We start from the raw sequence: 14732 nt of genomic DNA, 5'->3' as shown, positions 1-14732 counted from the left end.
CAAGTAAGTATGTAAATAAGTAATTTAATTGATGCATACTGTTCTGTCTTTTTCAAAATGCACTAATAAACAAGAATTAAATCAGTCAAATGCATTCAGGGCAGTTCTAAGGTTTCACAGACAAATGTATATGAAGGATTCTTGCAAATGTATGGTCATGAAGGTATGAGTTTTACACCATTCAATTGGATGCTGGGGCCAGTTCTGCATAAACAAAATGAGAGGGAAAGTCCCAGCAAGCCCATTGCAGAGGCTATCCAAAAAAATCTCCCAAATATATCAAATATGGATGTTAACAACATCAACTAGTAAATTGGCTCAGTGTTTATGAATTTACTTTATAATGTTTCCAAATTAAAAATACTTATGGGAGAGAATAAATACAACAGCTGCAGTAACTATTGAATATTACTTTCAAATCCATTTCCATTTCGATCAGTTTCAAAAATCAAGCAGCCTAACAGATATTATCATTCTGAAATGCCTTCAAAGTTCTATTAATACAAGTTATTTGCTTCTAATTTAGTAAACAGCTATAAAAATCAAGTTCAATATTTAATTGTACAATGAGAAATATTAGTAACATTGGACAATAGAAAAAGCTGAATACTCTGAACAGGAATTATTGTATATTCAACACTCATATTTTTAACAAAAAGTAAACATAACAGGACAGATATCTGAGTCCACATTTTTGCTCATTTTTAGCACATTACAAAAAAGTATCCAGAGTTAATTTCTTCCCCTCGCTTTTTGTCTTCAATCTGTATTTTGGGTTGGTAGTGGCAGCCACATTTACTCAGAAGTAATCAGGAGAGGAAAATTATATCATCTCAGGTCCATTTTTCCTAGTACTCTAACTATTCTAGTCCTCAGGTTTTCTATCAATTTGATCTTTTCATTATATGACATCAAATATATGACATTAAAACATAAAAGCAATCATGTAGTATAATATTTTGACAAAGTGAGGATAAAGGCACACTTTTCTTTGGCTCAGTTCTGCTATGTAGAATAGCTAGGAGATCCTTTGTTTCACATTGTTACATTCCCGAGGTGCAAAAGAGTCAACATTCTGATGTCGAAAAATAACTGTATAAGCTTTTCAGGAAATGCGATTTGCATGCAAATATTATTTCCAGGGATATCAGCAATCCAAAGATGTGCAATGTGACTTTTTATATAGCAGCTTTCCTCTCAGAAGGATCAAGTAGGATTTCTGGATTAACCTCTTTAAAAACAATTGTTTTTAAAGTTAATGTTAATGTTCCTTAAACCTACAAAAGAATGGAAATATTAGAAAGTGAAAAACAAGAAATATTCTAAATTAAATTTATATATTTTTATAAAGAAGGATGTATAAAGATCTGGGTGACCACTACATAGGAACAGATATAAAGGTAGTCCTCGATTTACAACCATTCATTTAGTGACTGTTTGAAGTTACAACAGCACTGAAAAAAGTGACATAACCATTTTGTTTTACACTTACGACCATTGCAGCATCCCCATGGTCACATGATCAAAATTCAGGTGCTTGGCAACTGGCATGTATTTATGACAGTTGCACTGTCCTGGGGTCATATGATCACCATTTGTACCTTCCAATTTGGAATGGGACAACTCACTGCAGCCAACTTGCTGCAGCCATCTCACCCCGCCCAACCTGGCGTGGCCATCTTGCTGCAGAACAACTCGCCTCAAGACAGTTCCACACGTGATAATCTGATGTTATCTGCCACAGTTTCTTCATTATTATTATTATTATTATTATTATTACATCAACCAAAATGGAAATAATGTAGAAGAAGCAATGGAGGACAACATTTCTTGTGATGAGTCATCCTGCATGGATTGGCAAGTTGTCCCCTGCCAGGTGGGCCACGGCGAGATGGCCGTGGTGAGTTGTCCTAGACCAGGGGTAGGCAACCTTGGCTCTTTTATGACTTGTGGACTTCAACTCCCATAATTCCTGAGCCAGCATGAATTCCTGGGAGTTGAAGTCCACGAGTCATAAAAGAGCCAAGGTTGCCTACCCCTGTTCTAGACCCTTCCCTTCCCAAACAACCGAAATCAATGAAGGAAGCCAGATTCACTTAATGACCACACGATTCACTTAATAACTACAGTGACTTGCTTAACAACTGTGGGGAAAAATGGGGCAAAACTCACTGAATAACTGCATTGCTTAGCAATGGAAATTTTGAGCTAAATTGTGATTGTAAGTTGAGGACTAGTGTCTGGAGCTTTGCACCTTGTACTATGTACCTGAGGTCCCCAACCTTTTGGGCACCAAGGACCAGTTCTGTGGAGAGAGGTTTTTCCACGGACCAGAGGGGGCATGGTTTTGTGTGCTGCCTGCATCTCGCGGATGGGACTTTGCTTGTTTGTGTGGCCCAGTTGCTGGCATGCCATGGCCTGGTACTGGTCCATGGACCAGGGGTTGGGGACCTCTGCTATATATAGTAGGGCTACAATTACTTTTTCATAAGCAAAAGAGCACACAAAATAGAGAGCTGTTATTCTACCTATATACTTAGCTATGACCTAGTTAAAAGCAGCAATAGAATTTAAAGGATATTTAAATCACAGCTCCAGAAATTTAAAACAAATATGGATACCTTAATAAAAATGATTTAAAAAAAGGAAATGAAAGAAAAAATTGAACCTATTTACAGGGGAACTGTAGCAACTTTTTTTTTTAAAAACGTACATCATTTTTACACCTCTTTTTGTGAAAGAGGTGAGAAATTTGTGGCTGACTACAATTCGCAGCAGTGCGCCCAGTATGGCCTCTGCTGAAGATACGTCGCAGGCTGTTCTGACTGAGAAGCAGAATTCCAAATAACAAAAAAGGGAAAAAGTGGTAACAATGCTCTATGAAAAGATACACAATCAAAAATTAATGTTAAGCAGGCCAGAATTATTATTATTATTATTTTTATCATGTAGAAACTTACAAGGTCTGGTCAAGACTACATCGAAGTTCCTTTCGTATAAGGCGGAGTAAAAACTGTAAAAATATTTTAAAAATATGTTAACAGAGCTGAGAAGACTCCTGTCACCAATTCTTCATTCCAATCTTTAAAGAAAGGCATTTGACCACCTGGCTGTGTCTGAGAAACCGAAAGGAAGTGGCAGCACATTCAGAAAACAAATCTTGGGAAGATTTAATGCAAAATAATAGCAATGAAGAAATAGAAGGAAGTAGCATATTACACTCTAATGTCAGATTTCCACTTTTAGCATAAGATTTCACATGGACCTAACTGGCGAGATTTTATAAATCCTAGTTTCCTAGTAACTCGCCGATATATAGGACATTTTAGGTTTATCTCCTTCTGATCAAAGTGGAGAAATTTAGAACAAACTTCAGACTTATCTCAGACTTATTTCGGTAAATCCAGTAAGAATAAAACTAGGGTCTAACAATGCAGCAGGATAAGATCGCTACCGTGTAATTGTGAATCTTTATCATCTGTGGCCTTGCAGCTCTCATAGCTTATGCAAATAGCTCTCCCTTGTGGAAATTTATTTCAGGCCATAAGGAAGAATTAGACTACTATTACAGTATTGTTTTAGTTGTTGTTGTGTGTGCCTTCAAGCCAGTTTTTGACTCCTGGAAATTGACCGGATCGGTCTCTGTGGTTTTCTTGGCAAGTTTTTCAAAATTTGTTTGCCCTTGTCTGCTTCCGGAGAGCTGAGAAAGAGTGACTAACCCAAGGTCACTCAGCTGGTTTTGGGCCTAAGGTGGGCCTAAAATTCATGGCCTTCTGGTTTCTGGCTTGCACCTTAACCACTACACCAATCTGGCTCTTATATTTTAGTTGCAGGAATTGCAGGGTTGCAGGAATAATCTGTGTGATGCTATTTGAGGAACATATTTTTTTAAATATCCTTTTTAAAATGATATGTTCATTAATGTTACTGTTAGCTAACATACAAACTATGCTAATGACATCTACTGGTGAAACCTATTTAAATAAATGTACCCTATGTTTCCAGTTAAAATATTTTAACAAGCAGATATTGCATAGAAACTGAGATACAATGAGCCCAGTATGTATCCAAATGCTCCTTTGGGTAAAGTAGCCACACTGTGGAGATTCAAGCTTTTACAGAAGCATTAACAATTGATTATACCACATTTCAACAAATAAGGGAGCAGCACTATGATACAATACGACTTACCAGTAAGGCACAGGCATCTGCTATCATCAGCATGTAAAAGACATTGTTCCAACCAGATGAAGAAAGAAGACCAGCTAACAATGGTCCCAGTGCTGCACCTAAAATACCACGCACACACATTAAAGCACACACAGTGTGGGACCTGAGGCATCTAATACTTCAGAATGATCTTGAAAACTCACAACTGGATAGCTACGCAAGCTGTTCTGAATGACAATACATCCAGCCCATTTTTCTTCCTATCATCCTCAACCATTTCCATGTGCAAACCATCAGCGGAATCCCAGGCTGATGGCAAACTAGTCTTCTTGTGACATTCACTTCACTGGGTTGTAGTTGGTGTTATAGGAGTGCTGGCAGAGGATCGTTTTCAAGATTCACCATTCAGGATCTTGTCAAACTTACCAACTTTTTATTGAAATTTCAATGTAAGTAATATATTTTCATAAGGATCCTACCACTGCACTGCACTGCACTGCACTGCACTGCACTGCTCTCTCTCTCTCTCTCTCTCTCTCTCTGTGTGTGTGTGTGTGTGTGTGTGTGTACCTTCAAGTCAGTTTTGATTCCTGGCAATTAAACAAACATAAAATTATATTGACAACGTTTTTGGAAATGGATTGCCACTACCTTCTTCCTAGGGTTGGGAGAGAGTGACTGACCCAAAGTCACCTAGCTGGCTTTGTGTTTAAAGTGGAACTAGAACTCACAGTCACCATTGAAAGAGCATGATGATTTATAAGCTTCTACTGTTTAAGCGATACACGTAGGCCCAGGGCACATCCTGATTGCCACCTCTTTTTAAACTAATTCTCACACTGGTTGAACATTTTCAAAATCTGGAGAGGACCAGACTGGGAAAGACTGGTCAAGAGTTTCCTATCAAACTTTCCAGCCTTTTGTTCTTGAGGATGACACCATACCTACGGATCCTGTTCCGTCAATGATGGCTGTAACAGTTGAGAGTGCTTTTGCGTTTCCATGAAGGCTTTTATGGGTACCCTTTAAGAACAAAATATTCAGATAGAAATACTTAGAGAATAGAGACAGTGATAATCTTCATCTTATTTATATTGTAAATCTTCCTCACATTATCTGATGTAACACTGAAAATAATGCAATTATTGCTACTGAATATCACCAATACACAGTATTTTCCTCCTCCTCTAGAATTTCTGAATTTTTATATGTACTTATTAAAAATGATACAACGAAAATACTGTGGCAAATAATATGCTCCATATAGAACAGAAAAGGACTCACCAGGTCAGCAGAGACAGCTGTTGTGATCAATGCATATGGACCATTTACAAGAGCTCCACAGATGAGCAGCATAACTTAAATTAAAAAATTGAAGTTAATATGTATTTAATATTATCAACAGTCAGCAGATGCCAGACCTGTTATTTAATTTCATCAAACACTGGAAGGCTCATATACTAGTTTCTTATTGAAAGGAACGAGCCCAAGGAAAAACATACCAGAAAACTCTGCTAAATTAAAGTTCTCGTTCAATTGGAACTTGGCAAACTATGCACCTTTACAACAGGTGTGCCTCTTCAAGCACATAAAGGAGACACATGGTGTAATCTTTGAAAATACTGCTTTCTAAAGGAAGTATCACTAAGGTCAATGGTGCTCATGCTATTTATGGTAATGAAAAGAAAAACTTTATTGCGGTCATTAACCAGCTATTTATAACACAGCACAGAGTGACCTGCACTTGCATTTGATATATTCATTAGGTTTTTATCCTCCCTTTATTGCTTTATCAGTAACTCAAGGTGACAAACATATTGCTTCCTCCTCTTGTTTTCCCCCACAACAACAACCCTGTGAAACTAAGAGTGACTGACTCAAAATCACACCAGCTGTCTTTCCTGCTGAAGGGAAGACTAAAATTCACTGTCTTGGTGTCTAACCCGGCACCTTAGCTGCTAGGCCTAAATATATATTTATATATTTATATTTATCTTCATCACCAGTAATTAATAAGCGATAGTTAATTGCCATGGCCAATTAAACAACTGATAAATATAAACATCATAGGGTTTAACTTATACATTACTATCCACTGTAGCAATGACTGTAGCTAAAAAGAATCGGCATTGTTTTTTCTTATTACTAAGCTAGGGAAATGAGAAACATTTTATTAAAGAAGAAAGCTATTTCTTTTCTTTTTACCATCTATATCCAAGCATCTGTTCCAGTGTTCTTAGACAGTTAAGTTGAGCACTGGGGAGGGAAGAGGGGGGAAAGAAGAGAGCAAGAAATGACAGTGATCTGGTGATGGTTTCAGCTGGGTTGGGCTACAATGCTTGATCAATGCTTGTGGCCAGTGCTCTGTTGATTAGCAGAATTCCTTTATGAAAATAGGAGCTGTGTAAACTGTTTTATTTTATCAGTTTGTCTGATCTGATTGTCTTCCCTTAGTTGTTGCAAGGTATGATCTGACAAGAAAGAAAACAAGTGATGGCCCAGATCATTGCTGTTGCTATGATTATTACTGGGATCTGGGAAACAGAGATTCCTGAAATTACCCTACTCTTATGAGTGGATAAAGGAAAACAGAAATGAAGGGGGGGGGGAAATAATATCATTACGAATTACAGTTTTAAAGCTGTGTTCATTAGGTATAAAATGAACATCTCAAATCTTCCCCCACAAAACTGCTAACGTTTTCAGATACACCGCTTGGTGACTTCGTCCCTTAAGAAAGTCAGCGAAAAAGAAAGAAGAGGTAGAGAGGGATGGATGACGCAACTTGAAGTGGTTTCACATCTTAGCACATCCAAGATCTCGTCTCTCTAGTTTTAGAGAGCATTACATGAAATTATGGAATTTTCAGGAAAGCACCTTATGGTGGAACGTTAAGAAAACCCTTTTTGTCAGTAACAGCAATTCCACCAATTAATGGGTTTTGGTAGAGTCCTCCTCACTGAAGAGGTTAGCCATTTCTCTTAGGTGCTTTACCCGGTTTCTTGCACCGAGTTGGCAGATGGACCCAATGGCTAAATGGCCTTTCCCATCTACTATTAAGCATGCCACATCTCTTATTAATAATTATTATTCTTAGTACTGATTGTTAATATTTTGTTATTAATAATAATTCTCATTCTTATTAATAATTGACAGTGATTATGAATGCTCCTTATTATTCTTATTATTAAGCATGTCACATCTCTTCTTTTTTTCCTCTAGGGAGAATTGCCTGTCACCTGGACTATGGCAACTTTCCTTCCGCAGTCTTATGCTTTCCAATTGTAATCCAGAAAACATCTAGAGGGCACCATATTGAGGACATTTTCACTGAAACACATCACTCGATAGTTATTTGTCTTCTGAATCTTTCATTCACAATAAATTATCTGGTCTGAACAGAAATTATCTCAGTGTAACCCAGACTGTTAATTTTAACCATAAAAATCCCAGAGTTAAGTAAGAGTTGGAGTGGATTTATGTTTAAACAATCCAAATTAAGCAGGGAGGGGGAAGGAAGAGTAAAGCATAAAACTTACTTATTGTGGCCTCTAATCCCATTTTACTGATCTCAGAAAATATATACAGCTAGGATAAATACAAATAGCACAGTTAGTTCAAATCATTCTGTAGTAAGTCAAGCTCTCTTGGCTAGATGTCAACTACAAATTTAGCATTATTTCTCATTTTGGAATTCTGTTTTCATTTGTCATTATTCAAAACTAAAGAAGTGGGTATAGTTTATTCTAGAGAAAGAAAAATGCTTAGATATCCACAACACTAGGGTACAAAAATGCAACTCTATTTCATTAAGCCTGCTTCTGTTTATACACTATAACTCAAAAATCCTTCAACACTTTCATAACCATCATCATCACCCATCATCTCAGAACTTACAGTGGGTCCAGCTATCAACAGCATCATGCCACAAGTTGTGGCCCTTTTTTTGAGTCGGTCTGATATTACACCTGCTAAAATTCCACCTGTATAAAAAAGAGAGAGGTGCAAAATGTAACAGTGTTCTTTGCACATTCAAAACTGTGCAAAATAAGACTATAAACGTAGTTTTTTCCTTGATTCATAGGAAGTGCCCTTCATATGTACAGTAGATCATCTACAAGGCTAATTGTGATTACCTTTAATTCTGAAGTGATAAATCTTCCCCTCTATTTACTCTTCAACTGACTACATCGTTGAACATTTGTCTGTTTTTGTCATCCTCTCCAATATCACCCCAATCACCCACTTCCATTTTTTTCTACTGCCACATAGCAATACTGAGCCAAAATACCGCTTCACACCAAGCTGCTGCAGATGTGGAAAAAATAATAATAATAAAATCGTTCACTGCCAACCCTTACAAAATGGAAATAGCTCACTCGCAGTTCTAAGAATACATCCCAGTGACTCCCACTTTTCCGCCCCATACAAACTGTTATTAAATATCAAAACCACCACTCTCATCCAAAGCTTCTGTCAGAACTGAGAGAGGGTGGAAGGGAAGGAGAATGCTTGGGGAAAGTGCACCTCTCCGAGATGGCGTTTCAAGATCGGCCCGCTGTGAGAAGAATGCAGCTGCAAGCCAGCCTACACCCAGAGTGACCGTTTCAAAAACATCTTCTTTGAAATGGATTGGACAATGGGGGGAGGACAACAAACGGGAAGTGCCTAAGGTGGGGAAAGTTACACTTGGGGATTTGGCATGTGAATTTCAGTTCTGGCTTTGCTCTATTGTATTTCACTTTAGTAAACCTATAACTTTCTCATCAAATGAGAAAGGATCACTTTTACTTAAAGGTTCAAGTTGAGGCAGGTCTGACAACTCCATTCAAGACACCCTCCAATATTTTCTCAAGTCACCAACCAAACTTTAATTATCAGCATCTACTTCCTGTTTCAAAGTATTTCTTGTCTCTAATGTTTCAGAATTTGATTTAAAAATCCAAGGACTCGTATATGTGTAGGTTTCAGAGGTAATAAACAGGTCATCGTTGCACACTCACCAAAAATCCCTCCAACATCAAATAGAGTAGAAAGATCACCTGCCCTTTTGGCATCAAGATGCTCTACCAATGAAAAATAAAAATATATCAGTAACAGTTTAAATATTTTCAGGTGCCATAATATTTTCCGAGACAACTGTTTGAGCAGGTCTAGCTTGTCTAAATTACTGTTTTTTCCCCAGCTGTAATATGGAGGAACAAATTATTGGATCATTTGGAATCATACCGAACTTTTCTGCTTCCCTTGTCTGGTGTCACGTATCTAGTACTAAAGTAGAGGAATCTCATGCCATCTCACATATCTCATGTTAAGCTATATGAAAGGAAAAAGGCCTCTGAGATATAATTTATTTTGTGATTTTTTTAAAAAAAATATTTCTTCTTCTCTTAATAAAGGATTGGTCTAATACATTTCAATATGAAGTACAAATAATGGATTGTATATTTTACTATCTGTTACAAAAATGTTAAAACAAATGAAGTTTCCTCCTCCTAGAATCAGTTTCTCGTAATTTTTACAAAATGCAAATGAATTACTATAAGGTACTAGACAACTCATGCCCCATTTGGTCATCGTTTCAGAGATATTTCCTCACCTAAACAGAGAAACGGAATGACCATTGGTGGGCAAAAAAAAAGCAAGCAGTGGGAATGACTTTCAACTTCTTCCTAGGTTCCACATTGAGTTTCCTTGTGGGAACTGGCAGGGAGCATCAGAAAAGTTACTTCCTTCCTTCTTCCTTCCTTCCTTCCTTCCTTCCTTCCTTCCTTCCTTCCTTCCTTCCTTCCTTCCTTCTTTCCTTCCCTCCTTCCTTCCTTCCTTTCTTCCTTCCTTCCTTTCTTCCTTCCTTCCTTCCTTCCTCCGGAAAGCCAGCAGGAAGTCATAAATCCAAGGCCAGCAAGCTGATAAATGGCCTGCTGGGTGTGGGAGAGCGGGCGATGGAATGCAAGTTAGGAATGGGTTCAGAGGGATGTAGGAGAGGTGTGGATAAAGAAGAATGTATGGGGGCTGAAGGGGTATGTGAGAGGTGCTCGGCTGGTTGGTAATGGTGCACAGGAGTGTGGCATGGGTTGGGAAGAGTGCTTGAGAGGAGCGTGCAGATGAGAGACAGTGCATGGGAGGGTGTGGCACGATTTGGGAAGATATGTAAAGGGACCCAAGAGATGCTGCAGGAGTGGAGAAAGGCAAGTGGTGGGGAGGGTCACAGAGTGTGCATGGGGGTGCAAAGAGGTGCTGCATGGGTCTGGGAAGACACGTGGGGGTGGCACATGTTTGGGAAGGCACATTGGTGGGGTAGCATGCAAGGAGTTTTCTTCCTCTCCCTCCTTCCTTCCCCCTTTCCATCCTTTTCTGTCTGGCAGGTAAACGGCTGTTGCTGGGTGGGGGACGGAGCAAGGGATTGCGAGATTGGCTGGGAAACATATGTCCTAATTTTTGTCACACACAGTTTCTTGGATATCTCTGTCTTTCCTTACTCCAATCAGCAAGTGTTATGAGCAGATATTTAGCTGCTGAAATTGTTATAGAACATGCACATCTTTAGCAAGCAGTACTTTATGTAATCAGATATAATCAGTTTTTTTTTGTTTAACTTACAAAAATAACTGAATTCATCATATCTATTAAATCAAAATCTGAGAAATGTTTGCCCGTTATTATTATGCTTTATTTACTTTTTTTAAAAAACCACCACTCCCAAAGGACTCAGTTGAGTAAGCTTGTGACTGGATTTTTAATAGCATATCTGGAAAACGTTTAACCATATTGAACTCTCTCTCTCAAATATGATTTCTGGTAATATTTTATACGACCCGCCGTTCATAATTCTTTAAACTAGGACACTTACCTACATTAGTGATATATAGTGGAAGCCAGAAAAGAAAAGTGTAGCTGACTAATTTGGCAAATAATAGGCAGAGAGAGAATTCTACCACTCCCTACAAAGAATGGAAAATAAGATTAATTTGAAAAGAAAAAAGACAATAAACACTTGACTTTGGGCCAAGTTTTGTGCAAGGATTTCGGTACGACATATAATTGTCCAATATTATACAGAGATAGTTGAATGATAATGTAGGATCATGCATAACAGCCTATATTCGATGGGTAACCACTGATACAAAGCAAACGGCACGATCTGCAGTCATATACCCTCTGTGTGATTGACCAATAAAATTTATTTCAATATATGGGATAAGGGATCCATCGGAAGGTTCCATAGCAAATGAGCCTTGCCTGCCTCCACTGCACATTAATGTCAGACCCTCCTTTGCAAATCAGCGGATAAGGTATCGTCCAGTAAAACTCTTCCTTTTGCTATCATTTCATAGTGAGAGTGATCTTGGAATCTTTTGAACTTGGGGGGGGGGAGGGAGGAATCTTCTTGCATAGTCCATTCTGATCTCCCCTCTCTGTTAAGTGCACAGCCCTTTTTGCTAATTGAACGTTATGCTGTCTAGAGGGTTTCCTTCTCTGGAGCAATACCCACTAATGGTAATTCCAAAGCCATGCATTAACAACAAACCTGATGGTTTTCTAGGGATCTATAGGATTGGTTCAGGTTTCAGTTTGATTAATCCTCTCCTTTCAAATGAATTATTGTTAAACTGTCAACTTCACTTAATGTGTTGAATAAAATCAGATGCTTTCAGTTCAATTCAAAGATCCCGAAGCCTTTTGCACATATGTACACATACTTCAATACAATAGAACTGAATCTTGAAATCAAAGAGATTCAAATCTGATTGTAAACTCAAATTAGAAATTGGCTGATCTGCATACTTCTAATGATTTTATCCCCATAGTCCCCACATTCAAATTAGAATTTGGGTGATGTGCACATTTCCAATGATTCCCCCCCACCCCCGCCCAGTACCATTACTAGAGAAGCTGGCATACTCACAGGTATTTGCAAAGCTCCAGTGAAACTTATTGCAGCATTTCCATTTTCAAAGTATTCATATCCTCCATTAAGATTCAGTGGCTTTGTGCATTTCTCATTGCTTTGTAGCAGACAATGCATTTCTGGATCCTATAAAAGACCCCATCAAACTCAATGTAGGCAGTATGCCTCTTCTCTTTATAAGCTAAGCAACTGAGATATTATAATGTACAGTTAAAAAAAGAAATGTTACATTGATATGCTATTTACATACTGAATACTAAGGAAGCATTTCATGTTCTATGTTCTGTGTGTAATAGCAGAAGTGGGAGCCACATCCAGATCAAAGACCTCCTATTTCCACCCCTGTGGACCAAAGGCCAAAGTGGAAGACTTCAGATAGGAGAAACTTTGAGATTATTATTTTTTCTGTTCAGTGAGGTGGATGCAAGAGATTATTACTGTTTGCCTTTTCCTTCTCAGGAAAAGAAGCAAGGAAACAAAAAAACAGTTCCTCTCTTTACACAAAGATCACTTCTTGTCTTTTTCTGTAGGGCAAATGTGCTTGCAAATTCTGTGAAACAGTCAGAGGGATGTTTTGTTTTTTCAGTGTGAACAAACCATGTTTATTTATCCCTTTGCTCAGGACACAGCTATGGAGTAGAAGGCAGTGCTTCAGAGTAACTATTATGATTTAATTAAGAGGGAGGAATAGGAGTTTCTCTATTTTCCATCCCACACATTATGGACTTCCCATGTGGAATTAGAATACCGGGTTTTTTATAAGCATAGAGCTAAATAGATATTGTTGCTGATAAGAGTTACAGCATTGCGTAAGCCACAATTCCCACACATTGCAAAAAGATAGATTGTATCCTTAGCTTTCACTTAAAAAGTCTTTCCCAATGAAAGCAAGAATATTTGGGTATATACAGAACATCTCCATTCTCAGGATAAGCTTTGTTGCCCTGACATCACCTTCATTTTATTTTCTTGTTGCTCAGATTTCTTATCTTGTATGGGCTCTTTTGGGGGGGGCTACTGTATTTATTTTATATTTCATTTGATTTGTTTGCACCCGTCTTGCTTTGAGGCAACCCTGGGTGACTTACAAACATTTAACCAGTGCATTAGTAAAGTAATCAGTATTTAACAAGCACATTGGTAAAATAACACCATGCTGACCTTTCTTAAAACTTTGGAATGTTTAATAGGAAGTTTAATAGCATTGGAGTCTTGCTCTAAGAATGGTTAGAGTCATATATTGGAGTTGGGTGCAGAATGGAATCAGGACTTGGGTCAATTGGAAAAGCCACTTTTCCTATCCTGTCATCTGAACTGGCTGTTTCACCTTTCCTAAGGGTAAAGCCAGCCCTATCAGATGTTAACAAGGTATTTTTGAAGCTGTAAAACTAAGGACCCACCCAAATTAAACACACTCAGATACACTGAGCTACGCAAGGACAGATAAATGAAAATCAGGCCTGATTATGAAGAATTGGAACTACTGTGATTAAGCAAAGACTATTTCATTAAGCTGTATGACTTTTTCTATAGCATGCAGATGATTTACAAGGATTGTAATAAGTACTTTAAAACTATTTATGAAAATATTTTAGCTTTACCTGAGATGTCTCTGTGACCTTACTGCTTACTGCTGGCTTCAAAATCCTGAATTTACTTGAGTCATTCAGGTAATGTTTCTGAAATATATTTTAATAGGTGCAATTAAGAAGGATGTGGCAATAGAAGATGGGGAAGGCAGGGCAAAGAAGCTGGGAATGGAGCAACAAGAGAAACAGCAGCTACTGGGTTCATCTACGATAGCGGAATGATTTGTGCCATCTCTATAAAGATGATATCAGTAGAAATAAGTGGTCTTATATGGTGTTAATCAATGGGCATATTTTATTTTAATTCATGTTATTTTTTTAATCAATGTTCTATGACTACCCAATTCACCAAAGCAATTCTGTGTGGCTAACATAAAATTAAAAACAGTACCAACAAATTTAGAAACAAACAAACATCTCTTGGATGACCAAAACTAACATCCCAACCAAAAGGCCTAGAGGAAAAGCTAGTTTTTAAATATTTTTTGAAAGGTTAGTGGGGAGGGGATAAGACAATGAAATCTGTTGGGGGGGGGTTAGTTCATTCTAAAGGATAAGCATTGTCATAAAGAAGGCAAATTTCCTGTGTCCAACAACATGAGGTTGATATCCCATGAAGTATCATGACCAGCTTGGAACGGTATGTGGGAGAAGACAATATAACCACAGACGGTCCCACAAACAAACTCGTCTTGTGTCATGTAGCAGTTTATGGATGATAATCAGCACCTTGGAATGTACTTGGAAACCTTGTGAAAGTCAGTGCAGCTTTTGAATAGAGGAATTACGTGGGCATACTTCACACATAGCTACTTGTGTGCTGTGCTCTGGACCAATTGCAGCTTCCCATTGGTCTTTGAGGGCAGGCCATGGAGAACACATCAGTGGGAGAACATTTTGGGCATCTTGAAACTTTTGAATAAAATGGTCTCATCGATTTTGGTTCAAATACTTAATAAGATAAACCAGTATATGCAAGTATAGTGTTCCAACCTCTGAAAATCACAGCAGTTTTGCTGGAACATTAAAGGAAAAGGAAGCTGAATAAGGTATTTTCCAAGATT

General features: G+C 38.0%; 1 protein-coding gene across 4 annotated transcripts in view; it reads right to left on the bottom strand.

Annotated features, from left to right (window-relative positions):
- Window positions 1-900: 900 nt before the first annotated feature.
- Window positions 901-14732, bottom strand: part of SLC37A1 (solute carrier family 37 member 1) — a 29310-nt gene continuing 15478 nt past the window's right edge. For 3 of the 4 annotated variants that reach the window (XM_081326714.1, XM_081326713.1, XM_081326715.1), the window contains exons 10-20: window positions 13681-13758; window positions 12077-12205; window positions 11021-11111; window positions 9174-9236; window positions 8068-8153; window positions 7710-7758; window positions 5455-5528; window positions 5115-5193; window positions 4192-4289; window positions 2961-3013; window positions 901-1277 (exon numbers count right to left, since the gene is read on the bottom strand). In XM_081326714.1, coding sequence (XP_081182840.1) covers window positions 1262-1277; window positions 2961-3013; window positions 4192-4289; window positions 5115-5193; window positions 5455-5528; window positions 7710-7758; window positions 8068-8153; window positions 9174-9236; window positions 11021-11111; window positions 12077-12205; window positions 13681-13758 — 816 coding nt within the window. In that variant the 3' untranslated portion in view covers window positions 901-1261. The remainder of the gene's footprint in view (window positions 1278-2960; window positions 3014-4191; window positions 4290-5114; window positions 5194-5454; window positions 5529-7709; window positions 7759-8067; window positions 8154-9173; window positions 9237-11020; window positions 11112-12076; window positions 12206-13680; window positions 13759-14732) is intronic. The other variant, XM_081326716.1, reaches the window with a different exon arrangement.

Source organism: Vipera berus, assembly GCF_964194415.1.
Source record: "Vipera berus genome assembly, chromosome: 4".
Taxonomy (NCBI): Eukaryota; Metazoa; Chordata; class Lepidosauria; order Squamata; family Viperidae; genus Vipera; species Vipera berus.
The sequence above is the reverse complement of the archived record's forward strand: the minus strand, read 5'-3'. Positions and strand labels throughout refer to the sequence as shown.